Source organism: Phaenicophaeus curvirostris, chromosome 3, assembly GCF_032191515.1.
Source record: "Phaenicophaeus curvirostris isolate KB17595 chromosome 3, BPBGC_Pcur_1.0, whole genome shotgun sequence".
NCBI classification, from domain to species: Eukaryota; Metazoa; Chordata; class Aves; order Cuculiformes; family Cuculidae; genus Phaenicophaeus; species Phaenicophaeus curvirostris.
Window position 1 is genome coordinate 69,222,188 of NC_091394.1, and position 26,973 is coordinate 69,249,160.

Sequence of the window (26,973 nt, forward strand, 5' to 3'; positions counted from 1 at the left end):
ACCTAAAGTAGGTGTCAAAAAACCCCACAGAAGAAAAATACCTTGAAATTTCATCTCTCTTGTGGACTTAACTGGTGACATACAGGCCTAGAAAGAAGGCAGTTCAAAACCAGGATTCAAGAGCCCTCAAATGGGTCAAGGACAGAATGGTCCCATTCCAATATCACTAGTAATGTGAAGAAATGTGTAGACCTAACACCTTTGCAAATCTGTACCTTATCATTTACTGCTCAATGGTTTGTCCAAGCCAAAGAAGTATCCCAAGGACATTTTAGAAACTGCTTGGATAAATATTAATCTTCAGGAAAAATAATGGTTTGGACTTACTCTCTGATGTTCCCTTGGGTGCTACAGATGCGCATCTGATCTCAGGGATCATGCATGAATACAGTCGCATGAGTTTATAGTATGCAGGCTCTGTCACATAGTCTGGGTTTAAATAAACCTCATAAGAGAAGGAGAAAGACCCCTATATGATAGCCTTCCTAAAGTAATTATACTCAGTATAAGGGTCAGAATTGACAAAGCCCTGCTTTTAAGGTAATATCTAATTTACTTTGAAACAGGAGAAATGAAGCTTTAATTTAATAGAGCTATTTGACATCACTTTGCATTTGCACCCTCACTTACTCCACATAATTTTCTACTGCAGGGGAACCTTTGTGATCCATAAATAATCTTGCTGATGACAGAATAGTCAAATGTGTGCAAACCTATAAGGTTTTTTCTTTCTTCGTTATTGTTTTTGGATTTTCTTTTGGCTAAACAGCCTTATAAATGCTAATAGACAGAGCTATAAAGGCAGTTCATATAGTTCCCTAAGCAGTCTATAATTCTGCCATCATCACTGCTTCCCCATGTTTTTGTGTTGGGATTATTTTCAAATTGGACTTAAATCACTGGCATCTCCATACAATTCTCAAAAAGTGATTTGGCATTTCTTAAATTCTTTTGAGAACTCGCAATGCTACAGCCACAGATCAATGTTGTTGCTCGAACAAGTAAACTCAACGCATACGTGTCTAATCCTGTCCTCCTAAGTGTCTGATTTACAATGTGGCTAATTGCATTTTTAGATTCCCAACACTCCTGGCACCAATTTCTGCTAATCCACAAAAGGAGCCGGTTTTATAATTACTCCATATCAACCCTATTGTTGGGAAATCAAATTCTCGAGGAACTTTATGGATAGCATGTTCTGTCAAGGCACTCTTGTTCAAATTGCTGCCAGCATGATGTCTTTCACTGTTAGTTGTTCCTTGATGGAATTTAATAAATATTCATTGGCAGAGTGCAGTGTAATTGATTCAGCCACTTTCATTTTTTATCAGCCCTGCAGGATGCCACAGCCTCTGCAGAAAATCTCCAAGATTTGCCAAAGGTTGACAGTAAGAAGCTTTGGAGATTCACTGGATGAAGAGAAGGGAAAGAAATAGTGTCTCTTATCACCATGTCTAATATTCACTGTCAGGACAAAAAAAAGCTATATGGTTCTTTGGATGAGAAATGTGCCTTAAATAACACAGTTTAAAAATTCATAAATTCATGCAGTGTAGTATTAAACAAAATGTCATGATATCCAAAAGTTTATGATTAAAGAATAACAGTTTATACTGAAAAATGCTTTCCAATAAAAATTAGGATACATTACATTAATATTTATTTCTACTTACTACACAGAAGGTTTTCCACTACCCATAAATACTGACCTACACTCACTTCCGGTATACACCATGCTAGGCACTAGAAGCCTAATCCCTCTGAACTCTTCATAAAGGTTTTTAACTCCCCCTACAGTATCCACACCAATATTGCATTACATTTAGGACTACTGGAAGTTATGTTTAAGCAAACATCCCATTTGTGCAATCCTGTTCATTAAATTACACCTTGTATGCTTGCTTTTTTGAAGAAAGGCTCAGAGTTGACTTTACATCTAATACATCTTCATTAAAAATGAGCCAAACAGCAATATGTATTGTTATCAAAAAGCAGTATGTATTGAACATGTTTTCTGTATAAGATTATATAATTTTCTGATACCAATAAGAATATCAATACATGTCAGCCTACTAAAATCAGACACTGCATTTCATCTTATTGTTTCTTTCAGTTGCCTTTCAAATAGACTTCATATTCAGAGTTCATTTAGACAATAGCCCTACTCTTAGAATCCAATTAGCCGATAAGCATCACCTTCACCTCACTGATTTTCCATCTAATTTTGTAAGAAACCTCTTAGGGGCACAAAAAGCACCAGATAGTGCCAGTCTCTGCACCCACCAGAATGTCCTTTTCTAAGCATATAGTTTAAAAAATACATCCTATACATCCAATCCTCTGCTTGTAGAAACTGATGCAAAAAAAACCCCACAAACAAAAAAACACCCCAACTTGTACTGAATCAAAGAGACTGGCAAAAGTGGTAAAATCAGCCATGCTGGCAAACTGAGGCAGATACTTAATTTGTTATTTTTCAGTACCTGTTATACCAAATTTACTTATATTGTAAGGCATTGTTAAACAAACAAAAGTTTTAAAAACATAATTTTTTTTTTCTTTATTTGGGTTTTTTTTTTTCAGTGTCATTCACTTACTGGAATGCCAGTGAAGGTAACTGGAGGCGACTGCCAAGAGATGCTAAAGCTACTGCCATTGGGAGTGAATTTTGCTGACCCTGGAATGTTCACCGGAGGAGTGGCCTGTGTAAAAAGAAATATTATTCTAGTAAGAAGAACCATTCCAAAGCATTTCAAATGACCTTTCACTCCTTGGAACTTTAAATCTATGAGAGACTTTCCAAGGTGGAAAAAACCCACATGGTAACAGGCATTTTACCCTTATCAGAGGGGTAACCATGGATAAAGCAGTAAGGAAGGGATGTATTTATATATGACTCTTCTTAAAACCTTCTTTAGGGAAAGACAATAGTTCTCACAAGAATCCAGGCAAAATCCTTAAAACCTAGATCTCAGAAGAAAACCACACTAAATCAAACATCATATACAAATAACTTTTAAAAATAATGCCTGTTAGCAGAAAAAAATATTACAAATTATCATCTTCCATGGTGATAAACAAGGCAGTATTTAAACTGATGGCAGCTGGTTTAAACAAATGAAAACTGGTTGGCGACGCTTCTTGAACAACAGGGTTAACAATCAACAATAAGAGTTAGCTATTTCTCATTTATCAGATGAAAGTTGTTACAAATCATCCCAATTAAAACAGTCCTTCCTCTTAAAAACAAGGAGCTGAAAATCATCCTTGGAATTCAAAAACCAGCTCTCAAAACACTAAGCTAAAGAAAATATCTGAAGGACCCCTGTGCCTTATATTCTTCCCATTTAGGTTTATGTTCCTTACTGCTGCCATCGGGTGCAATACCCAATAATCTGAGTTCAGACCACTGAGCATCTTCATCTTGTGTCTTCCCTCTGTTTTTCTTATTGGGCTATGAGCCCCCAGGAATTCTGCCCTGCCCCTTTTCAAATCCCATTTAAATTTCAACGTCATGCATTTGCAGTTACCCTGCCTACCAGGAGCGCAAGCAGCCACCATGAAGGCGGGTTCTCTTTGACTCTTGAATTTCAAGCTTTCACCACAAGAAAAACGCTCCTTGGTTTAAACTTATGAAGAACTTGCTATTAAAAATGCCTTTCAGTTGCCTGCATCTGACAATAATGCAATGCACCTATTTAAGCAGTGTCTGTGTTTGAGGCTGCTGAAGTTGTGTCACTGCTTCAGGGAAGGGAGTGCTTCCCTGAGCTGTCAGGTAGAGCAGCGATGACAAAAGGCAACTTTGTAGTTCCCATTAAAGATAATATTCAGTCAACAAGTGCTGAAGCAATCCTCTGGAGCCTCTCCAAGGAAAAGAAACCAAGACCACCATCTACAGCATTGATGTTCTGTGGGATGCTGAGACTGCTGAGAGTTCCAAGAGAATCCACACAGACATGTGGAGCAAACAACCACTGAGTTCCACTAAAATATAAAAACCTTGCTGAAAGGCATCAAGAAAAATTCGCCAACTCCAGATGGTACCAGCAGTGTTTCATCACAACCAATGGGAAAGGGCTAATGACCACAGCACTATTGACAGAAGGAACTGGGGGCAGCTGGGTGGGCAGTGAGGCACGACTGTCTCTGCTCAGCATCCCACTGGGGTATCAGCTCAAAGCTGCATTCAGCATGGTGACTTCCTCAGGTATTTGAATAAGGGGTCTTTTATAACAGCACTAAAAATCCCTGTCTGTCCTAGGTATTTCTTACACAAGAAAACTGACAACTTTTTTTCCCCTTCCCAGTGCTATTGTTGACTCCTGGATCATTCTGTGCTTGATTAATGAACACAGGTTTCCTCCTCATGTAATTTGCTAACTAGCCCAGTTTATAGCAGAAAAATCTCATTAGTTCCTAAGGTACAGGATTTCACATGTCCTGCCATTGAACTGCATCCAAAACCCATTATTCTTAAGATCACCTAGTCATATAAGCATGATATATAAATCTCTATACTGCTGATGTCTCCTGAGTTTGTTATCAGCCAAGTTTATTATAGTATCTGTATAGCATCAAAATGATTTAATGAAAATGAGATCAAGCCCAAACCGAGCTTTTCATTCAACTCTACTAATAACATCCAAGAGCCCTTTCAAAATAACTCACTGTTGTTTTCCCTAACTCTCCAGCTCTCTCTCCTACACTAAATTTGATCTTTAGCCTAACAAATGTTGCCTATATGTTTTAGAGATCAAATGCTCCCCTTGAATACAGAGGGATTTGTTCTTCTGTACTGTTTCTCTGTTATTTACAAAGCTATCTTGTCAAATGAAGGTGTGAGACGGTTGTCTCGGGTTCCCCCACTGCAGTTCACCTCATTTGCTGAACTTTCCACAATTTCTTCAATTATTTTTCTCAATCTTTCCTCATCTATAGGACTGGGTCAGAGAAGAGAGTTGGGACTTGCCTGCTCACTTCCCCTTTACACCTGTCTTACTACAGGCATTATATTTGCCGTTCTCCAGTCATACAGGAAATGGCAATTAACGGATCTGTTCATGATTCTTGAGACCCAGCTTTGGGTTATGCATTTTTCCCCCTTTTTTACAGAAATCCTGGGATGAACATTATTCAGACTCTCTATCCGAGTTCCCTGAGCTGTGAATTGTGTCTCTTCACTCCCCATGAAGTAATTTCCACTATCATGCTCTCATTCATAAGAGAGATCGTCTTCGTCACTACATTCCTTTTCAATGCATTGTTTCAGTTTCGATACGGATAATATCAGAAGTTAAAAAGGCGTGGAATTCTGTACATGACTCACTCCAGCAAGCAAACCCCAGGAAATATGGTGGTATTAAAGACGTTGTCGTCCCCTTCTCATCTATTCCTTTTTACAGAAGAGCTTAGTCACAAGACTGCTTAAGTGCTATGAGTGAAAGCTGGCCTCAATTACTCCTCTTACTGGCAAGAGCTGAATCTCCACTTTGCCTCCTGGGAAGTCTTCTTGTTGAGCTAGAGGGACCCTAGCACAGGATGCCACTGACCTGCTCTGCAGAAGCTGCCTTCTTTGCAATCACAACCTGAATGCTTGAGCAGGGCCCTTGCCTCCTGCTTCCAACTAGAAAGCCTTAAGCAGTGTGGACTGTGCCACTCTTCATTGATTAAATGAAGTACTGAAACAAGAGCAACTTGAAAAGAAGACAGGGTTCAGACACTTGTAGCTTCATGTTGTGGAATACATCAATTCAAACCCAATTCAAGCAGCTTAAACATTGGAACTAGGATTTCCTTAGGCAAGTGCTTTACTTAAAATTTGCTTATAAAAAAACATTGAATGCGTCTCAAAATTGCAGGGAAACCTGTCACGACTGCAAATCCCAAATGGAGTGAGACTTCTCAGCAGCTTAGACTTGGTGTCTCATGCTTTGAGAGACAGGGCTTAAGCTAGACTGAGAAGAAAGTCTTCCTCCTGGTTAGCTTGATCAGTCCCCAGGTTAGTGTGCTACCTGATGCAGCTCCCACCTGAGATGCCAAGCTCCCACTCATATGCTAAACAAGCCCGTGAATTCAGTTTGGTTCCCTCTGCCCTTTTACTGGGACTGCTCCAGACACCCAACAAAAAGGTTTCACCTGCACAATGCTCTATATGAAAGTTATTACATCCGATCAATTTAATAGAGTTCAATTGTCCAGTGCATTCACAGGTTCACGGAGCGCACTACCTCAAAGTCTCTGTTCTTTTCTCATATGGTATCCAGACCAAAACATATTAAATTTTAGGGCACTTTTAAAACTGATGCTTTATGTCTGAACTCAGTTCGAAGTTTCTTGAACAGCAGTTTTTGGATCGGACTGGATTTTCACCACTTGCAAATCATTACTTCTGCGAATTGGAGGACACCATATATGCCTTTTCATTCTTCCTGCTCTACTTCACATATACAAGCTGACTTCTCACACTGTACAAGTAATGGAAATTAATTGTTCCTGGCATCCCTTGGGTACTCGCCTACAGATGCTCCAGCACAGTGCTCAAATGAAGACTCTGAGAGGGACTGGCTGACTGAATGAGGAATTTTACAGTGCAGGAGATCACATCAGAGCACATCACCTTGGGCCCTCCTTATGGTGAGTGGAGAACTAACTGATAGAGGCAGTGGAATACCAAGAGGAACTCTTCTCAATCTGAAGTTTGCACCTATGTGTGGCTGGATAAACAGCACCACAAAATCCACTTGCTATGGTGGAAGCACACACAAGTACTTCAGAAGCGGACTTTCGAATTTAAATGAGATGAACCCCTTGGGCTGCCCTAAAAACTTTTCAACCTATTAAAATTACACTTGGATTTTAAACCCCAAGCATTGAGATCTGACATTTATTTATACATTAATGACATTAGTGTAACCAATGGAGTTCACTCTCACTAGTGTTACCTGGTAAGCATGGTCCGTGTGTACGAGGTAGAGGTTGGTAGGAGCTGAACGGCTCAGAGGTGTCATCAATTTAGTCTCAGTTTTGGCACATGAAGTCTCAGGACGGATTGTGTCTTGGGTGGGAAAGGAAGGAGGAGATGCTAAAGATGGAGAGACTGGGGAAAGACTGTTTAAGCCATCAGCTACTGAGTCTGTGTTGAGCCTGATTTCTGTGTAGTAAAAGTCCTCCTCTCCATCGCTGTAGTCAGACTCTCCTACACGTCTGTATCAAGACAAAGAACGAAGGACTGATTAAATGAAAGCAAGAACCCCAGGTAAATTTAAGTTCTAGTTGCATGAGCAAATATTTTCATACTGTCGATAAATTATTATTCTCAATTTCAACCCTACCTACTTTATCAGCATTCTGGGTGCAGGAAAGGGGAGAGGAAAAGAAATCATCTCATCGGAAGGGAAAAGAAGCAGGAAATAGATTTTTTTTTTCTCTATGTCATTCTTAAGCAATTCTTTGACCTTAGAGTAGATGTTTAACTTCCACGCTTCAGCTTAAATATCAGCTTCTCATTCCCAACTACTTAAGTTAACAGAAATCTTAATGTACTTTGACTTCAGAACTGACAAAGCAGCTAAAGAAGTATGGGTAAAGACAACAGACACAGGCAAGATATACTTCCCTAACTTTACAGCAAATAATATGTAGTCTTATCATAAGTTACTTAATTAAGCCAGATACAGCTATGGCTGTGGTTCACTGTTAACTCTTTAGCAGAAGAAGCTGCAAGAGAAGTCTCACCATGCAACTCATTGAGACACTGGCAGAAGAAGAGGACATAAAGAGGTTGGCTTGCCAGTGCAGGGCTTTCTGGTCCTACTACAAGCAGACTTACTAAAGGAGGAGATGTTAAAGGTTTAATTGCCCCTGCAGGCTTGTAACTACCCAATGAGTGCTTCAGCACAAGCACTAGGAGCAAAGCAGCCCAGTCAAAGCAGTAGTTCCTAGTAGCACAAGCATCTGATTTGATATGAAACAAAGTTGGAAAGTATTCATGCAAGACCCTGAAAACCACTGTCTTTTGCACAGCATCAGCCTGGATGTGACATGCAGATAAGCACATAAGAAGCAAAGGCCACCGAGTTGTGCAGCCATTAGGGAACTGCAGTATGACCTAGAAGTTCACAGAAGTTCAGCAAAGAAAGTGCCTCGCTGTTAGAGTAAGCTTCCATTCACTTTGATGCACCACTCTGCTATTTTCTCAGAAACCTGAGATCTGAGACAGAAAAGCCAAGGAGAAGCCAGCTCATCTCCCCGGCCAAGTCCGACTGCTCCAACTTCTCTATCAAATTCTTTAGACTTCTAAAGAGACTGGTCTCTTACCCAAGGTGAACGGTCCGTATGTGTTTCTGAATCCCTGCAGCTGTGCTCAGTACCTTCCCACAGTTTTTCCACAGGCATTTGAACATCACCTTCATGGAGTTCTAGAAATTATGAGTAAAACAACATTAGTTGCATGAAAATTAGAAAGAAGGAAAGCCAAACCACCCAAATCACTGCAAAGGTTTAGAGCCTCTAACACTGAATTTGTAATGATATCCATATCTCTGTCAACAGTGTCATCCTACTGAAACCAATGGAATCCCAGTGAAAAGACACAGTAGCAGCTTGCGGCAAATATTTGCCTCTCTCCACTCCTTGACACAGCTTTTTCATTTGCAAGTTCCTGTTTCTGTCTCCTTGCTAAAAGAGACAGAGGATATAAAAACGTCCTACACTTCTTTGGAGCATTTCAAAGCACAACTGATGAGGACTTTTCAGCTAATGCAAGGCACCTTCCTCAGTTTAGATCTTCCTAAGGGAAGCTCCTGTGAATATTTCTCCTTGTGAATTTTGCAAAGCAGAAAAAGATTGGGCCAGAAAATCGTAGCTTCTTATAATCTCATTTTATATTCCTTAATACAACTTCATTGGCCTAAACTGAGTTATCATCAATTGAGAGCACAACCAGTCCAATCCTCAATGTTCTGAAGACTCCAGAGAGAACTGGTCTTAATTTAAAGCACAGTATGTGGTAGCAAACAGAAGTGTTGCCAAACTGTACAGATTTTTTTAAAAGCTAATTTTACTCCTTAATGAATCCTACTATATATATTTTAAATTATATAAAAAAATCTAAATAATTTGTACTTCTCAAAAATAATTTTCTCTATTATTACAGAACACATTATTAAAGAAAATATGTGGAAGAGCTTCACAATACTGTGTTATTATCCTATAATTCTAGTTGCGTGTAAGATTATATATATTAATATAAAGCTTGACTTAAAAAAAAGGGAACAAGTACATCCTTAGAGTTAAGTACATGCTTTGCTATGTCTTGAACAGAAGTTGACTTGGTGCCTTCTTCAGTTTGGACCCGTTGAACCTGAATGCCAGCAAATGACAGGTTTCCAGATTTGTTAGAAAGACAATGATTAGAATATATTTTTTTTAAATTTCAGCTGATGTTTTTTTGAAAAATACAAGCTGATTGTAGTAGCATGTTCTCACAGTCTCTTGGCAGTCTAACATCTCCTGTTTGAAAGTACAGATGCTAAGGGTTTTATGATTTGAGGTATCTGATCATATTGCTTGTATGAAAACTTCTACTTTGGAATAAATCACCCATAAATTCTCTCTATATTTTTTTGATCTGATAATACAACTACTTCTCAAATAGCTCTAGAACTCTCTTAAAATTGAATATAAACCATCTAGCAATTCTGACAGATATATTTCTTACTTTTGCAATAGAACACACTAAAGACTATCATTATCAGCTCAAAAGCCCACAACAAACCACGGTGACAAGATGAAGACCACGCTTATCATCTACATCTTAGGAATTCCAATATGACATCTTGAACACTGTCTGCATCTTTATGAACACAGAATGGTTTAACACCAATCTCCAGTTTGATGGTTAAACCAATCTTTTAGCTGCACTGTGGTTTAGCTTAATTGTTAATGCTAGGACTCCAAATTGTTTGGTGAGGAATAGCTACGTTAATGGAAACTTTTAAGCAAACAACTTTCTTAATGGCTAGCAGTTGCTAACATGACATTTTCCACACATGAAATGGAAGAAACCTTAATGAGTAAAAGTAAGGTTACTGAATAATCCGTTTCCATGTTTATTCTTTATGATTTTTACATCACTGAAGAAGAAACAACCTGAGTATTTTTATTTCAGCTGCTAGAGGTGCAAAGCTGTACTCAGATAAAGTATCATGCTGGGACCAGAATAAAAAAAAAATGCAGGAAATGCAGTTCATTTATAAAACAAAGTTTGGCAGGTAGTGTTATTATTTATCAAAACTAAACATTTACCATACAGAGCAAAATCCCCATAAACCAGAACAGACAGTGTACTAGATCTGTGCTGGGTATATAAACAGAAATGTTTGAAGACAACTTTGGTAACAATACAGACAGCAGCTGCAAACCCATCTGTCTCATCACAGCTGAGCAATAGAAGTAGTGCTAATAAGCTGAACTTTAACTGAGACGTAAAAGATAGACCAGCACACTTTGGCATTCCTACTCATGTCCCACACTCCCTAAATCACCTCTGTCTTTATTTAAGAATCAACTCTATCTTCAATTTATTATAACAAAAATGTCCTCCAAAATATTTTTTTTTCCTTTTTAGCAAGAAGCACAAACTTTTTGCACCACTCTCCCGCAAACAAGGGCAGAATAGTGTGGGTCTGCAAATAAGCAACTTCTGGAGCAGAAGGATAAATCTGAACAGGTTTAAACAATCATTAAAATTTCTTCCTGCTGGCGATGAAGCAATTAACTGTCTCAGACTGAGCCAGAAACAAAGTCACTAAGGAGAATAAATTCTCTGTTTTTCCCTCTTCTCACAAAAAGCCCTTTTTCATCTTGCTATGTAAAATCTGTCCTGTTGCATTGGGAGGGAAGGAAACTTGGACTACTGCCATCTCTTTGTTTTCCTTTTCTTCAAGAAGAGCCTGCTTGCTGGCTCTTCGGGGGCTAGTTGTGGACATGTTTGTTTTGTTTGTTTTTTTTTAAACTGTGTTTTATTTAGCCTGCTTTTGCACTCCTACCAAGGATAAATTTGGCCACTGCTAATGCTGTATCAAAAGCCATCAGGCTTGATCTCTCTGTCCCTCTTTTCACTCCATATGTTTGCACAGAGAAAGCTTCACACTATTAAGGTATCTGACATGCTGTCAGACAAACAGCACTTTCAGAGAACAAGAAGCATTAAGGTCATATCTAATTGTTGTGATGACATGTAAAGGCTGCCTGTTGCATTCTGCAAACAAAGAAGCAGCCAAAGTAGGACAGAAATCCCTTGAATGGCCAGAAGCAACACGTTCCAGAAATCACTCTAGTTTTCTCTGTGCAGGATGCTCTGTAGAACCTCACCATCTGCCAGCAAATATGTGGTGCTAATGGCAGCATGTGTGTGCAGTAGGTGACTAGGTTGAACAAGACATAGTGACTAGGCTAAGTACCTACAGTAACTGGATGCCAAGGAGGGATACACATACAGAGCTGTTTGGGTGACCTGCTCTTTTCTCATGGCAAAATAAGTGTACTAACATCCTATCTGTCCATGGGTATGGAATTTAACGTAAAGCTAACCTTTCTCTTCCTAGGAATGGGTTCATCAAAGAGAAGGTTGCTTGTTTCAGCTTCATCGATACCATCATCTGGCTGAGAAGGTGTCCGAAAAGCTTTGAAGCTATCAGCTGACAGAGGTGGAGAGGGGGTGGATGGGTTGGACTGGTCACTGGGAGCATTCCAGCTCCAGTATCCACTGCTGCAGGTACTAGAAGGCACAAATCCTCCTTCTTTCCAAGATCCATTAAAGGATTCTGTCAAGAACAACAACAGCCATCATTACAACAGTATCATGTGTTAGGGCTAAGCAGCTCCTTTATCAAAGGCTTAGATGCCCTGTTGGAAATTAACTGTATGTTTAATACAGGAAAGTGAAAGCACTGAATGCAGACAGTACAAGCACATCTATCTCACTGCACACAAATTACACATTCCACACTTGATTCTTCAAGTGCTTTAACAAAACGAAGTATTTTTCTAAAATGAAATACTGGGTTTGGAAAAACAACCTCTTCTGGAGCACAAACCGCAATAAACAGTCAGATATTGCATGCAGAATTAAAGGATTCAAATACACCCTCAGCTTTCAAAGGAACACATGACGGCAGTGGGGTGTCAAAGCAAGCTCCAAGGCACCACACAGCCAATGGGAGATCCCCTGGGAAGGGGATGTACACTTTGGGCCCCAGAACACTAAGTAGATCTATAATAACACGAGCGTCACTGCACGGCTAAAACCATAGAAAACCAAAGAAAACCATAATTACACTCTAATTGTCTACTCATAATCTCCCAGTGTACACACCTCTGCCTAATTTGAATCTCTAATTGAGGTGGTGTGTATCCTTGGAAGGATATACCTTTTTTTCTTCACATAGGTGTATCATTAGGCATCTGATTTCAGAAGTGGGACATACAGACACTGTGCGGAACCTATTCCTCACTGCAGCAGCCCCTCAACATTAGGTGGTGAGCTGACATGCAGAATAACAGGTTACTCTACAACACCATGGGTGGGAGTAACAACACTGCTTTCGCAGTCTGAAGCACAGCTTGATCCATGCTTCACGTGCTGAGGTCCTCAGGCAGTAGACATTGGCCTGTCACTCTTCCCAATCCCTAAAGGGCTGATGAAAGGAGAAGAGTGTGTAGGCCATCAGCTCAGCACCGGTATGGCCTGAGTGTGCCCTACAGTGCAATTAAGGGTGGCTCTGGCTGAAGCTTCATGTTCTCACAGGGCTTGGGCACGTGTGCAGAGATGGTTTAGCTGCAGTTTCTCCCTAACTCAGACACAGAAAGCTTTTCCCAACAACGCTGTAGGTGGCTGAGTATTGTGCAATAGGCAACTTTGGAACTGGCAAGCAAATAACATCTTATCTGTTCATGAGACATTATTTAAGTGTGAGAGTCTTTTCAAGCCAGCGCCTGCCTTTTAGAGTTCTGCAGAAGTCACTCCTTCATTCCTGCTCAGTTTCTTACAGATAAATTTAACTAATGACATCAGCAAGAAAATAATGTCTACCACTTGCCACCAAAAGCTTAACCCAAAACCAATTATTTTTTTTTCTCCTAATTCAGTAGGTTTTGGATGAAAACCTTAACCATTAACGTAAGCTGCTAACAAAACAGAATGAAGTGCTCCACCACATAAGCACATGTGAAAAAATAGCCCCTTGTGTAGGCAGCAGCCAAAACCCTGCACTTATTGATCAGGGCCACAGAACATAAATAGGGTCAACCACCCCTTCCACCCCTCAACTCCTCTTTGGAAACGGACACACACATTTCCAATAGCTAATAAGTTAACATATAAAAACCTCATGTTTTGGTTCATGATTACAGTCTTGATGTGACTGTAATGGAGGTGGGTTTTGTTTCTATTTGTACTTGAGTCTCATGCCAAAGCCAAGAAGTACATCTGGTATCAACTTGTGACCTTAGTATGGTTTGAAATTTCCATTTCCTCAGAAAACCAAAGTATATGGCACTTTCAAATACTAATTCTGACACATTTATGGTGGTAGATTCTATTCTCAGCTTTTACAGCTTCTCCTCACCTTGCTGAGAAAGAGATATAAGTAAGAACATTTTTAAAGTAGTATGGAAAAGACTGAACAAGGCTGACAAAAGGGAAAAGCCAAACACTGGCTGTCATTAATACTAACAAATCTGCCAATGTAAAGAAGTTTAAAATATAAATAAATGCAACTTACTCTTATTTTGGTGCTCTTTTCACATTGCTGGAGTTGCGTGAAAGAGAACCAGATCAAGTATTACTCAGCTGCAGGGAAACAAGGGCTAGACTCTGATCCAGTGTACATGGGTGATCATCTCCAGTAATTCCAGCACAGATCAGACTTCATTCTTATTACTAATGTTATTTTTTTTTACTTCCAAGCAAAATTCCATTTGCTTAAACAAACATTTCTTTAATTACACTGCTACTTACTGCCCTTTTTTGGAAAAGGATGTGGAAAAAATTAATCATTAGTACATCTGTAGCTCATGTTACTAAGATCAGAGCCTAGCCTTGCAACACCATAAGAGCTTTAAATTATCAAACCCTTACACTTCTATTGTAGCCTTTAGTAAGTCTTCACTCACATGAAAATAAAGTATCTTTGGGAGAAGGTGCCCAACAACAGCTTCAATATCTTGCCTGCGACTACTCAAAACGCATGGATTATTTTTTCAGGCAGTCACTGGGGATGTCACCACTGTAAGTTTCCCAGGGGTCCTCAGAGCAGCGGTACTCTGTAACGCCACAAATACTTATGGTTTTAAACATTTGGTAAGTGTGTGGAAAGCACAAAGGCAGCATCTATGGGTGTTCATGTCTAGACTTCCACCTAAATGGCTAAAACTTCAGTTTTCTGGAAAAAAAACAACGAAAAAAAACCCTACACTACTATTCAAAAATCTTTAAAGCTGGGACATTCCTCATAGTATGGATCATTTTTAAGTACAACATCATTCAGGCGATTGCCTGTGCTTCCATGAAGAAACGCAAAAAACTACTTTCCTATTAATTCATGTATCTAAGCATTCCTCAAATACTCCAGTTATTTACACTAGGAGGCCAAATACTGTTTATTTAAAGTCACAAGTGAGTAAGAAAAGCCAGAGCCATACAAACTGTGCTAACAAGGGTGTCCCAATTTAAGATTATTCATTAAAATTTAACATTTTTAACATTCCCTTGTAAGTCCAGCCAAGCTTGCATAGATCAATTGTATTTCAATAGCAATTTCATTATTATTACTCACTGTTTAGATTTATTTCTGTTTGTGTGTCTTCTACTAAACCAAGAATGGAATAGTCTTTTAAGGGATTATGGATTTGATGGTTAAGAGAGTTGCCAAGAGCACAAGAACTGATGGTCTAATCCTGCATCAGTGGACCAGACCTATTGCCATGCAGAATGCTACTGCACGGCCTCTCAGATGAGGGCTTTGATCTGGAAGTGCTTTGCCTCGTGGTAGTGTTGAGTAAAATCTCATCTGACTTCCAGGGGTTGCGGAGAGGAACAACTGCTGCTGTATTTACTGCATATGTGCAATTGCAAATAAACTGTTCGGAAAATTAGTGTTTCAGTGAGGTCAGGAGACACTCCGCAGCACTCATCTCCCACTTATGAAATAAGGCACCTCCTGTTTCATGAACTGGAGTCACTCTCTGGTTACAGAAATAGTTTCTTCTCATATCTGCCAATGCTGCACCAAAGATCTCAACTCTGTTGGAGCAAAGCTCACACAGGGTGACCCCCAGTACACACAGGCCACTACCAGAGGACAGTCATTCACTCTTTATCCTCCACCATGGCCACAACTCCTGGAAATAAACCCCCAAGTACACAGCCCTGTACACTTACCATTGGGTCGGACAGGAGGGCTGCGGACCAAAGGGCTGGTGGATAAACTGGTGAGTACCATGGCTGCTGTTACTTTGTCCATGTCCAGTTCTTCTGAAGATTTTCTGAAACACAGTGAATAGGAGGCAGGAAATACATCAGCAAATAAACTAAACTTTTTTTTAGTTTATTGTTTGGGGTTTCTTTTAATATAACAGATCAAATCCTAAACCAGCAACCAAAGCAGGCCAGCAAGCAGTTGTAAAACCTTTTGTCTTCTGGCAACCTGAACGTACCAAGTGGCTACTTTTAGCAAACCAGTTCAGCATAAATAAGAGGAGCAGGTGGAAAAGAGAATACTTCTTCATATAAAAGTGTTGGGATTACTGTGACGGTCTGTAAGTTTCATTCAGTGAATTTCAGCTATTTGTATCCTTAGAGCCAAGTATATGTTTAATGCTTCTTCTTTTGAATGAAGATGTAGGGATGCAAACCTGGGTAAGATTACTAGTAACACTGATAACATATACGACTTCCTGTAGGGTGAGGAAGAACTATGAACTGGAGCCAAGGGACACAATTTTTTCTTTGCTGCTTCCTCTTAATGTTATTAACTTTCCTCTACTTTCTCTGAAAGATCAGTCTTAATTTTCTCCTGGTCAGGTTATAAATGAATTATTTAAAATAATTAGCAAGCTGTCAGAAAAGCAGTTCAGGGGAGAGAAAAAAAAAGAAAAGGGAAGAGCTTTCTGCAGGTGTGACGGGTGCCTGAGCCAGCAGGATAGCATAGCAGGAAGAGAGTGACCTGGAGCTGCCTTAGCTCTGTCTTGCTGGAAACCAGCCTGAACTTAGAGGAGAGGGCATGGAGAAGGGGTAATAAGGCAGAGGAGGGCAGTCTTTTGTGGGAGAGAGGAGACGATCTGGAGACAACTGATACCTACAGAAACCAGGCTTCAGCGATCCAGTGCTCAAGCAGTCTTTTTTTTTTTTTTTACACATTGAAGGATTTTCTTAGTCTGTAAAATGTATGTACTATCGCTTTCCCCCCCACCCCCCAAAAAGCAACTCCCTTCCTGACAATGTACAATTTCTGAAGAATGAACATACCAAAATACAACAATAAAACCCACTAAGTTAGCAGATTTTTGCTTTCCATCCTTGTGGAACAGTGGAACCAAAGCAGAAACCTTCCTGTTAATGTCTGCTTTCAAATGTACGTATGCCTGATCATTCAAGACCACCTTCTCATTTACTAGAGATCAAATTTAATTCGTTCTTACAAAACAACACTTTAACCTCCTCTATTCGGCACTATGGGGTTTCTAGAATATGCTCTGTGCCTTGCAGGGAACTCTACCTAATCAGGTTGAGTCTTTATTTAAAGCCCAGTATGAGAAGTGTTTAGTTATCTGATGTTTTCTATCAACTGTTAACCAGTAAATCACCAAGAGGAATAGGACATGCTCATCGCTGTCCCCTGTTATAGTATCCCACTTCACCCATTGGGTGGAAGGTTCATTAACTGAAAGCCATGCTACAGTGAAAGACTCTTGATATTTTAGTGAGCAAACCTCAAACTTGTCCATGATACAGTTCACTGCTGCTTCCTGGCTGATGCACGGACCCAGGCAGATGTCAATGAACAATCTCCCATGCCACACGACAGCTTAGCTCTCGTGACTGTCTTTTGCAACACATCAGTGCCTGGAACCAAAACACTAATGATGGTTCCTGCTGCATTCTCATTATGTCCACAGAAACCCTCCTTTCCTTCAGCCAAGGCTTTTACAAAGAGCACGGAAGCCATACGGCCATTACTGATTACTGTAAAGGTCTGGGATATCTGCTGTAATCAGGTAATCCCCACTTCTGTCACCCATCAGGTCCTCTCACCCACACAGAAATATTTCACTCGGAATGCCAAATTCCTCTGGGCTCTTTCCTCACAGATAACATGGAGATGCTACATTTTCTGGAGACCAACCCTGCCAGATGATTTTCCAATCTCTTAATATCCCACTGTGAAAATTCATTCTCTAGGAAGCATTCAGCTGCACTGTAGTCCACTCCTGAAAGACTACATCAACTGTCCCTACTCCTTTAGCCAGTTATGGATGAACTGCTAATATTTGCAATTCTGCAACATATGAGGACAAAATGACCACAGTCTTCCCAACAGAGAATCCCTAGTGTTTGCAATCAGCCTTCCAACAAGGCTCTTCCATGTGTGTGGCAACAAGACAAATGTGTTCCTGTCTAGGACTCTTCAGAATTGCAAAATCACACTGTATCAGTTGTTGCAAGCGTTTGCCAAGTTGGTGTCAAGATGTCATAGTCTAAATCCTGAGTAAATCTCAAAGTTTCTCCAAACAGACTATAAATTTAACTTTTTAGCTCCTTTGTATTGATATACTTTTTCCTCTACAATGACTCAGACTACGACTCTGAAAAACCACCCTTTGCTCTTTTCTTCTCTCAATAATGCCCCAAAATTGTTAGTATTGGCATCTACGCCTAGGATGAAAATTTTCACAGGTAGGCAAAGTACAGTAATGGTCATAAGCCCCTCTCACACACACACCTCCTGTTTCTAGCCATGCTAAACCGCACTCTAGCCGTTACTGGACTGCTTATTTCTCACCTGATCCAATTTAACAGGTTTTCAATAGGGAAAGCTCAAATAAATAAAACTTCGGACTTTCTCGCCAACCATTCGGAATCAGAGTCTTACATCTCCTCAGCTCCATCCAGCAAACAAGGAATGCTCTGCTAATACTGCCCAGCCACAAGAATTTTAGCAACTACAAGTGTTGGCTTATGTGACTCTGCTTCCAAACACGTTTTTACAGTTTGGCTTGTAAATGTAAACACACATATTTCATACACCACTTAGCCACCACCGTTGCACGAACAGCAGCCTCTGAAAGAGGCAAAGCATCAAACTGGAGACAGGAACTGCTTAAAGTCATCTGCATTCAGTCAGTATCACATATGAATCAATGTCTTAAGGCTGCCCCAGTCTTTTCCACCTTTCTCTGCTGGAAATTTGGATCTGCACACAGATGTTCATCAGTATTTGCAACCAGACGGGAGAATAACTTGTCTGTTACACACTGATTGTTCACAAACCATTTATTCCACCATTGCTAAAGTGATTTTCTGTAGCGTGAAGTTATAAACCCTGCCTTTGCTCATACTGTTATTAGGTGCAATGAAATCTAAATTGGTTGTAAAATCACCTGGTATACAGCTATGAAGATTTCTTCTTTCCTCTAACTCCACATCTTCAAATGCAGCTTCCCAGCTTCTGGGTGGATGTATTTGTGTCAGCCCAGTCTGGATTTGAGACCAAACAGTTGGGTTCCTTTCTTTCCAAGTCTTCATAAATCCAAACATACGTCAAAAGCTGATTTTTAATGAATCAGCTGAGACATAAGCAGCAGAAGTTATAGGACCTTGGGGATGGATCCTTTTACCACCACACCACATCTCTTGGCTTCATGGCTGTCTGCTTCCTCAGCAGGAAGAATGGTTTCACTTGATCCCTGTGATACCTTAATGTGGCCAGCCTCATATTTGAAATAGTCCTTCTCTTTAACCACCACACTCAAATACAACTTAATTACTCTTCTTACACTAATTCAATCTTTTCTTTGTTTTGTTGATAAATTTACTAATTTTAAAATGATCACATCTTCTTCAGTCAGAGCCCCTTCTGAGGAAATGCTGGATTTAAGCTCCAAAAGATGACCAAAAGAGGGACCAAGACAAGTTCAAGGCTATGTAAGTGTCTCAAACCACTTGCTGGTACCATAGCCAGGTTGAAAGACAACACAACAGCCTAAATCCTACTGTCTAATTTCCTCATGCAACAGCTGACTCCCCCGAGGACTCGCATTTTCTTACTGGACTGAATCCTCCCTACTAGCAACTTTCTGACGCAGGGATGTTGTCCTGACCTCCCTGTGTGAAAGGCACACAGGCCCTCTCTTCTGGACACTGTCACCTTTGCACTCCTAAGTAAGCATCATTCCCATCTGGACACACCTAGATCACCTCTCTGTTGTTTCTTCTAGGTATCAGTCACACTATTATCTACAGTTGTAACTTTTTTTTTAGACTTTCTCTCAAAAATCCCTAAAATACATATTCTATTCTAGTTTTGAAGTCTTTGGTCTATCCTTTATTATTTACCTGACTTAGACCAAAATGCCAGCTTGCAATTCCTTCACTTGGAAAAACTGCATCTTAGGTCACTGCTTCACTCAATCAGTTCTTTACTAAAGTCTAGGTAGACAACATCCACTGTCCTTCTCTCATACACTAAGCAGATCACCTTATCATAGAAGACGATCTGGTTAGTCAAGCAGGACCTGGCTTTTGTCAACCCGTGCTGACTGGGCCTGATCCCCTGGTTACCCTGCACATGCCATGTGATTGCACTCAAGATGATCTCCCAGGCACCAAGGTCAGACTGACAGGCCTCTAGTTCTGCAGAACCTTCTTCTGTACGCTCTTGTAGAATATTTAAATCGCTCTCTTGGCCCTATACTTGTACTTCTACATACTCATAGAGAGACCTCTGAAGTCTTTCTTTGATCACCTGATTACAGTCACATCACACTGATGCTGTCATACTGAGCACTGTATCAATACTGATAGAGAAGCACGTTACAGGTGTTCACACGCCAAAAATACAACTTTTCATACAATGAGTCACTGCAATCGATGCACTAGTAATAACAGGAGTATTTCTGAAAGAAATAAAAAATCCTAAATTACATTCTACAAGTAAAATAAAAAGGGTTTAGGTTTCTTCAATTCATCATTAATGGCAAAGGCAATACTCTAACAAGGAACCAGCATGAAAAGCCACATATGTGACTGTGACTCTATATATCTAAATTAACCACAACACTCTTCTGCCTTGAGCAAAGGTCTACAATATCCTGTGGCAACATATTCTTAATACATAAAATGCCTTATATTTACAATACTTGGTTGCCATCTAACAACTCAAAATACTGACAGCACAGATAAATAAATGAACTTGCTTGTTGCTGTTATACTTTGTTGTTGATTACGAAGACCAAAAATTAACTCATTTGGCAAAGACAAAAGCAAAAACTATAGAGCGAATGATCCACGTAAACAACCTGAGGTCCTCAGCACTCTGGTAATAGCTGTAATATTTCACAATAAAGCAAAAAACAAAGGGAAATATTTTCAAACATGGTATTAAATCAGTACAGTACTGTAACGATGCACCTGAAAACACGAGAGAGCATTACTATTTACACACTGAAGAAGACAACTGGCGCTTGATATCTGAAGCAGACCTAATGCACTAAACAGAAGCTAGGGATTTCTGCCTTTCTCATCATGGTCAAACACAGAATTAACCTTTTCCACACTAACTTTGTTATATTTGCGGACTGTTTCACATGCAGCATAACTGGCCTTTCTGTGTCTTTTTGTGCTGTCCTTGTTATACCTAGGCAATGTTCTTCGGTACTGATAGCTACTAGAAATTAATTACAACATAACCTTTATTATGCAAATATAAGAACTTCTCTTCTAAAAACCACGTATGTATGACATTCTCAAAGAAGAAAAATGCACCAAAGGCCGCCTCAAAGTTCTCCACCTCCTCCTGGCCAAGCAGACAGATTTTGCAATGCAATTATTCAAAGGACCTTTGGAAGTCTGGCTGGTCTGTCAAGAGCCCAATCAGAGTTGACTGAGTTATCAGTAACGAAGATACTGACTTTCTATCTGGACCATAAAAGTCTAAAGATAATAAAAAGTCTCTGGAAATTAGTCGTATCAAATGGAAGATATTCACAGTGTGGTTCTCAGCATCCTGGAATAGAAAATACGTTTAATAGAAGAACTGAAGAGAAAGTGGTGTGCAATACAGGTGTGTTTCTCGAAGTCTTTTATGTTTCCTCACATCAGACTATGCATCATTTTCCACAAAAAGAAGACTCTGTAAAAACAAGTATTTCTCCAGCTATTATCACTAAAAGCATTAAAAGATGACAGAAATTACACCCATTTTATAGATTTAGATAACGAAGAAAATGTGACATTTGGTTGTAAAGGCTGGATGGCGTATTCTCCTATACACGGGGGTCACATCTATCTCTCCCTCAGCTGCCCTTACCTCCTCCCCAAGCCTCTGGAGCGCACACAGCTTCCCAAGTCAGGTGTGTCCTTGGAAGCACCCAGAGCACCCTCTCCTCCCTGTGGGGTGTAAGCCAGCCGATGCTGCCCTGGCTGCTCTGTAGGCTACCATCACACATCTTTGGGGGGCTCTGGCAGAGGTGCACCAGCAACTGAAAAAGTGCAAAATTACGGCAATTTCTGTTGTCTGGTGCAAACACATCCATGGACACACCCTGCTGCCTCCATCCCTTCTGCAGCTCAGTAGCAGGACTAGGTGCTTCGCCCTCTAGGGTTCCCCAGAAAAGTTTGCTTAAGGCAAAGTCTGCAAAACAGATGGAAAATGCCTTTTTAATTGAAGCCTTTTTATCACTGATTCTTAAGCAACTTGTTTGCCATCCTTAAAGGCAAGAGAAATTTCAAACCTATTCAAATGAACAGGACAGAACACTAGGGCTTGCTCTCTAATTTACAACATATGAGATACAGGCGGGGAGAGGATGGATAGCAAAACACTGCTCTCATAATTGGCCAGTGATAAGATCTACAGTTTTTAGATGCTCTGCATAAATGGGAACAGTTAAGCAAGCCAAATTCAACACTGGAGACAAGCTGCAGTCTACAGGAACAATTTATTCTATATATTGAACAAGTTGATCCAATGAATAATTTTTACTTTTCAAACAGTTGTGACATATCAGGAGAACTTATCTGGCGAAGAACCCTGAGGGCAACAACAGAAGATGAAGCAGAATCATAGAATCATAGAATAATCAGGTTGGAAGAGACCCACTGGATCATCGAGTCCAACCATTCCTATCAAACACTAAACCATGCCCCATAGCACCTCGTCCACCTGTGCCTTAAACACCTCCAGGGAAGGTGAATCAACCACCTTCCTGGGTAGCCTGTTCCAGTGCCCAATGACCCTTTCTGCGAAAAGATTTTTCCTAATGTCCAGCCTAAGTCCAGTAGGAATATGACATAGAAATTGTCTGCTTCAAAATGGAGCAATCAAATAAATGGTAATCACTGGACAGAGTGCAAAGCAAAAATGAAATTTAGAAAAGAATAACAGAACTCTGCAGAGAATAGTTATGCCTTATGTTCACTCATAAACCTTGAGGATTTTCTGGCATGATTTTCTGTTTCATTTCTTCTATTTTAAAGGCCTCTTGCTGATGCAATAAATAACTCGGTCTCTACAAACCAAGTCTCAATAGCAACCTGAGGCAAAAGACCAGTTATTCCAAATATTATCCAATATCTTAATTTCCATCCCTGTTCTGCCTTTGCCTTAGCTACTGTTTCAGTTTGCTCACAAGCACATCCCCTTTCATAAATGGGATCACTTTGATTGGGTACTGTTTACAAAAAGAAAATTTCACACTTCTAATGCTTTCTTCATGGGAAGGGGCTGGACCACTTGCTATGATGCCCGAGAGGTATTGCTCAATGCAACACAAATTATCACGCTGAAAACAGAAAAAGATGGCAAAGTAAATAAAAAAAAAAGATCTGAAGGTGCCAGATCATCAAATGCAACAAGAACTGTGCCAAAAATTGCTAAGGGGACAAGCTGATTTCACCTGGCTCCTGTTAGCTTGTGTTCCCTCTACAAAGCCTGCTGCTAAAGAGCAGTGCCATTTGCAACCCTCATCCAGCCTATAGTCAGAGCCTTCCAAATTCTATGCCTGATGACTCTTCTGCACAATGTTCTCTCACAGTGTCTTTTGCAAAATGGTCTTTCTTTTCAGTTAATCTTCCTTAACCTTTGAGAATAATTCTTTTATTAAAGTGATTAGCTGAAGGTATCATCTTGGCCAATGCCATGAAATGCCTGTCTTTCCCAAAGTAAAATAAAAAATACAAGGCCAGGAATGTTTTGCTCTTTCTTGTTCTTCCCCCTCTACCTATTGCAAACAGCTTCATTCGCACTTTAAATGAATTTAATTCTAATGTTCCTAAAATATGTTTTATAATATCAATGCCAATACACCATCCTAACACAGCTACATGGATAATTTGTTTAGCAAAATTTATCTATAAAAAGCTGCTGCAAGTAAATTCTATATTTAATTGCTTTTTTCCCCCATTAATATACATTTTTTTCTAATAACATATACATTGATGAAACATTTGAAAAAGACTGTAAGTCTACACTCCATTTATCCCTTCCTCCTCTTACCAAATCAAAGAAGCCCAAGCTTACTAGCCTGCTGATGCATATAATTGCTAATGTGAACAAAACAGCAAGCACTTTGCTAAAATCTAATCAGTCTCAAAAATGACCCATGGGGCAAGTTTCTGTTTATTGTTAATATTTACAGGACAGTCTGTTTGAGTTTTCTGATTCCTCATTTTTTCAAGCTAGATGTAAGCAGACTCAGAAAAAAAAAAGCCACAAATTCTGGACAAGGCTGTCCACAGCTGCCAGTACTGCCAAAAGAGATCTGAAGACTAGAGACAGCTAAACACCCAGCCACTCTCGAATATAATCTATATCAACCCACGGTTGCTACAAGTTAAATGTGAATAATACAAAGCAAAGCCCTGGAAGCTATTCCAGTGGCAAGAAACTGCCTTCACTGATTCTATGCCACGATGATTCAGTAGAAAGATAAGCTGATGTTCTGACTGACTGGTGAGGTGTTGAAGAGCTAAAGAAGGATTGGGTCTTTCTGTTTTAGGAAAGGTCGTGCTAGATTATAGATTGAAACAGATACAAAAAAAACCCCCAAAACCCAAACTACATTAGAAATACATTCTGCAGCCAGTGAAACAGTACTGTACCTACTCTACACTGTACAATTCCTTTCCAGTGTATAATCTCATTTCAAGTAACATGTAGTTTGCCACGAGGTCTTTCCAATTTTTCAGGCAGGTTTTTTTTTTTTAATCTCACAATTAGAGATGAAAGGTTTCTGCTGCTTGACAAAATTCAAACTTGATATTATGAGCTGTGAAGTACCACCACCAGAAGATCTCCAGGCCTAACCAACTCAAAGTATCTCAACATGGGCACCTGGTCTTAAAGAAACAGGGCACAAAGCCATCTCTTCTCTGAACCACCTCTAATAAAGATGAACTATATTTAAGCAAAACACCAATCTTTCTTCTTGCCTTTAAAACAATTGTTCAACACTTTCAAAGATCCTTTACAACTTAAGTTCTTCTACAGGAACCAAACACAACCATACGGATGGCCACCTTCTCAACAGAGCTGAGAAGAGATGTCTTCTCATCCTCTGATTTAAACATTTGCTGCACTGATGTGAACTGAAGATATTTTTAAAACTGTGGATGTGAAAACAGACTCTACAAAACTAATATCTACCAGATCTTTCAGGAAGAGGCATGTGCAGTAAGGAAATGCTTCTAGAGCCTCTGGGCAGAGTAAGAGGTACTGGGGACAAGCCAAAGGTGACTGACATAGCACAGCCATGCCAAAGCATCCCCAGAGCTGCTGGCTTCTTGCAGCTGAATGATCTGCCTGTGCAGTCAGCATGTAGAAAGGTCAGATTTTCCTAAAAGCACTGACCCCTGCACGTATGCTGTACAGCCTGTGCACATGAACGTGCCAGACATTCCAGGCAGAAATAACTGCACTCTCCACAACGCTCCACAAAAATATTTAGAGATCTGTGTAAAGCAAAATGATTGCAATAAGAAAATGAGAAAGTCTAAACCATCTAGACTGTCTATCCTAGACAGCAGCCAGTGTTCACTGATGTCAGACACTAGGCCTCCTTATTATGGCTATTTCTTCACTATTCACTACTATCATACTGAAGATGCTCCACCTTAACAATCCCACTGCTGCTGCTGATTTTAAAATAATCTCCCCTGGAAGGCCCCTCTTTAGCCCCTAAGCAACTAGAATTGTTTTCCTTTCTTCTCAACTCAGGGTACAATTTTCTCTTAGGGTACAATTTTCTAACCAGTGGATGTCTGTTATGTGCAGTGGTGGCAGATGAGTCATTATTTTGTTTTATTCATGTTACGATTAGTTGTTAAGTGTCTTGCATCCCAAATTATCAGAACGTACCATGGGCACATGTTAAAGGGAAGGTGATGTTTCATGGGCAAATCTGGCAACACCGTAGATGGGAATGCTCATGCTTGCTGGAATGTGAAAATAAGTGAAAAGATTGGCTGTGGCATGGAAAAACAGTACCATGCACTGCTACTTTGCATTACACTACATCAAAGACTGTCAAGCAAGTTGCCATAGTTCACTTATACTATGCATTATTCTATCTGTACTAGACCTTCAGATCTACCTTAAACTAAATAAGCATTTTATTTTGCACACCTTCATCACTACTTAATGTGCATTTATGCATTTATAAACATGTCTAGCATTTAAAAGCCAGCAGCCTGAGTGGTGATTCACGACTGCTATGGATACACAACTGCTTCCCTTTAAAGCCACTGGCAAGCCATTCAAGTCCTCGTGAAATTTCTAGCTCTGGTTTTTCACGCTCGAGTCCCTTCTTTGAGGGAATGGAAAGCAGAGCCCTTTTACAAAGAGATGTTAATGAAAAAAAAAAAAAATCATAGTTTTCATATGTTGGTTACGGTTTTAAAATACATGCAACAATCCTGCTGGAACAAATTGACCTGAAGCTGGAATTGAGGTGACTGCAGCACAGTAATATCAAGCCATCAAAGACTTATTAATTTCCAAGTGACAATGTACAAAACACCATAAAACTTGTTTGGTTCTTTGATAAACCACTGTGTGCATACAAGATGGTCAATGTAGCTGGGTTAAAACTGAAGGGATGTATCAGGAATATTTTGTAAGTACTCCTTATCAAGACATTTTTCCAAGATGCTTTTAACTTCAAACATTTGTCATGCTATCATGTGTTTGCTCTGTGAGTCCAGGTGTGTGTGGGGGTTTGCTGTTGTTTGTTTTAATTACTTGAATGCTCTACACTTACAACAATGAAACACTGACATAATACCTAGTAGCAGAAGGAGGCATGAGGCTTAACTCTACAGTCATCTTTAACGTTCTTGTCCTCAATTCAACTTTTTATTCATTACAGGAAACAACCTGAGTTGTGGCCTGCGGGTATCAAGGGAAACTGAGAATACACTGCTCAGCCCCTGGCTAGTACTAGGTCCAGCCTGTTCTCCAGTTTGTTCTGTTAGAAGGAAATACTCTTTTTGGTAATGCATATTTTTGTGATAGGAACTGTTAATGAAGCCATAATGATGCTGTATAGACTCAGTTATTGCAATTTGTCCTTGTAGATTTTTACGTTATATAGAATCATAGAATCGTTTAGGTTGGAAAAGACCTTCAAGATCATTGAGTACAACCCTTAACCTAACACTGTGAAGTCCACCACTAAACAATGCCCCATTTAGCAGAG

The 26,973-nt window shown here is 39.8% G+C and overlaps 1 protein-coding gene across 1 annotated transcript in view; it reads right to left on the reverse strand.

The window, feature by feature from the left end:
* The window catches only part of ZNF704 (zinc finger protein 704), an 85,157-nt gene that overhangs the window by 6,065 nt on the left and 52,119 nt on the right, over positions 1-26,973 (reverse strand). The window contains exons 3-7 of the mRNA XM_069854291.1: positions 15,443-15,546; positions 11,593-11,825; positions 8,317-8,417; positions 6,942-7,203; positions 2,598-2,702 (exon numbers count right to left, since the gene is read on the reverse strand). Coding sequence (XP_069710392.1) covers positions 2,598-2,702; positions 6,942-7,203; positions 8,317-8,417; positions 11,593-11,825; positions 15,443-15,546 — 805 coding nt within the window. The remainder of the gene's footprint in view (positions 1-2,597; positions 2,703-6,941; positions 7,204-8,316; positions 8,418-11,592; positions 11,826-15,442; positions 15,547-26,973) is intronic.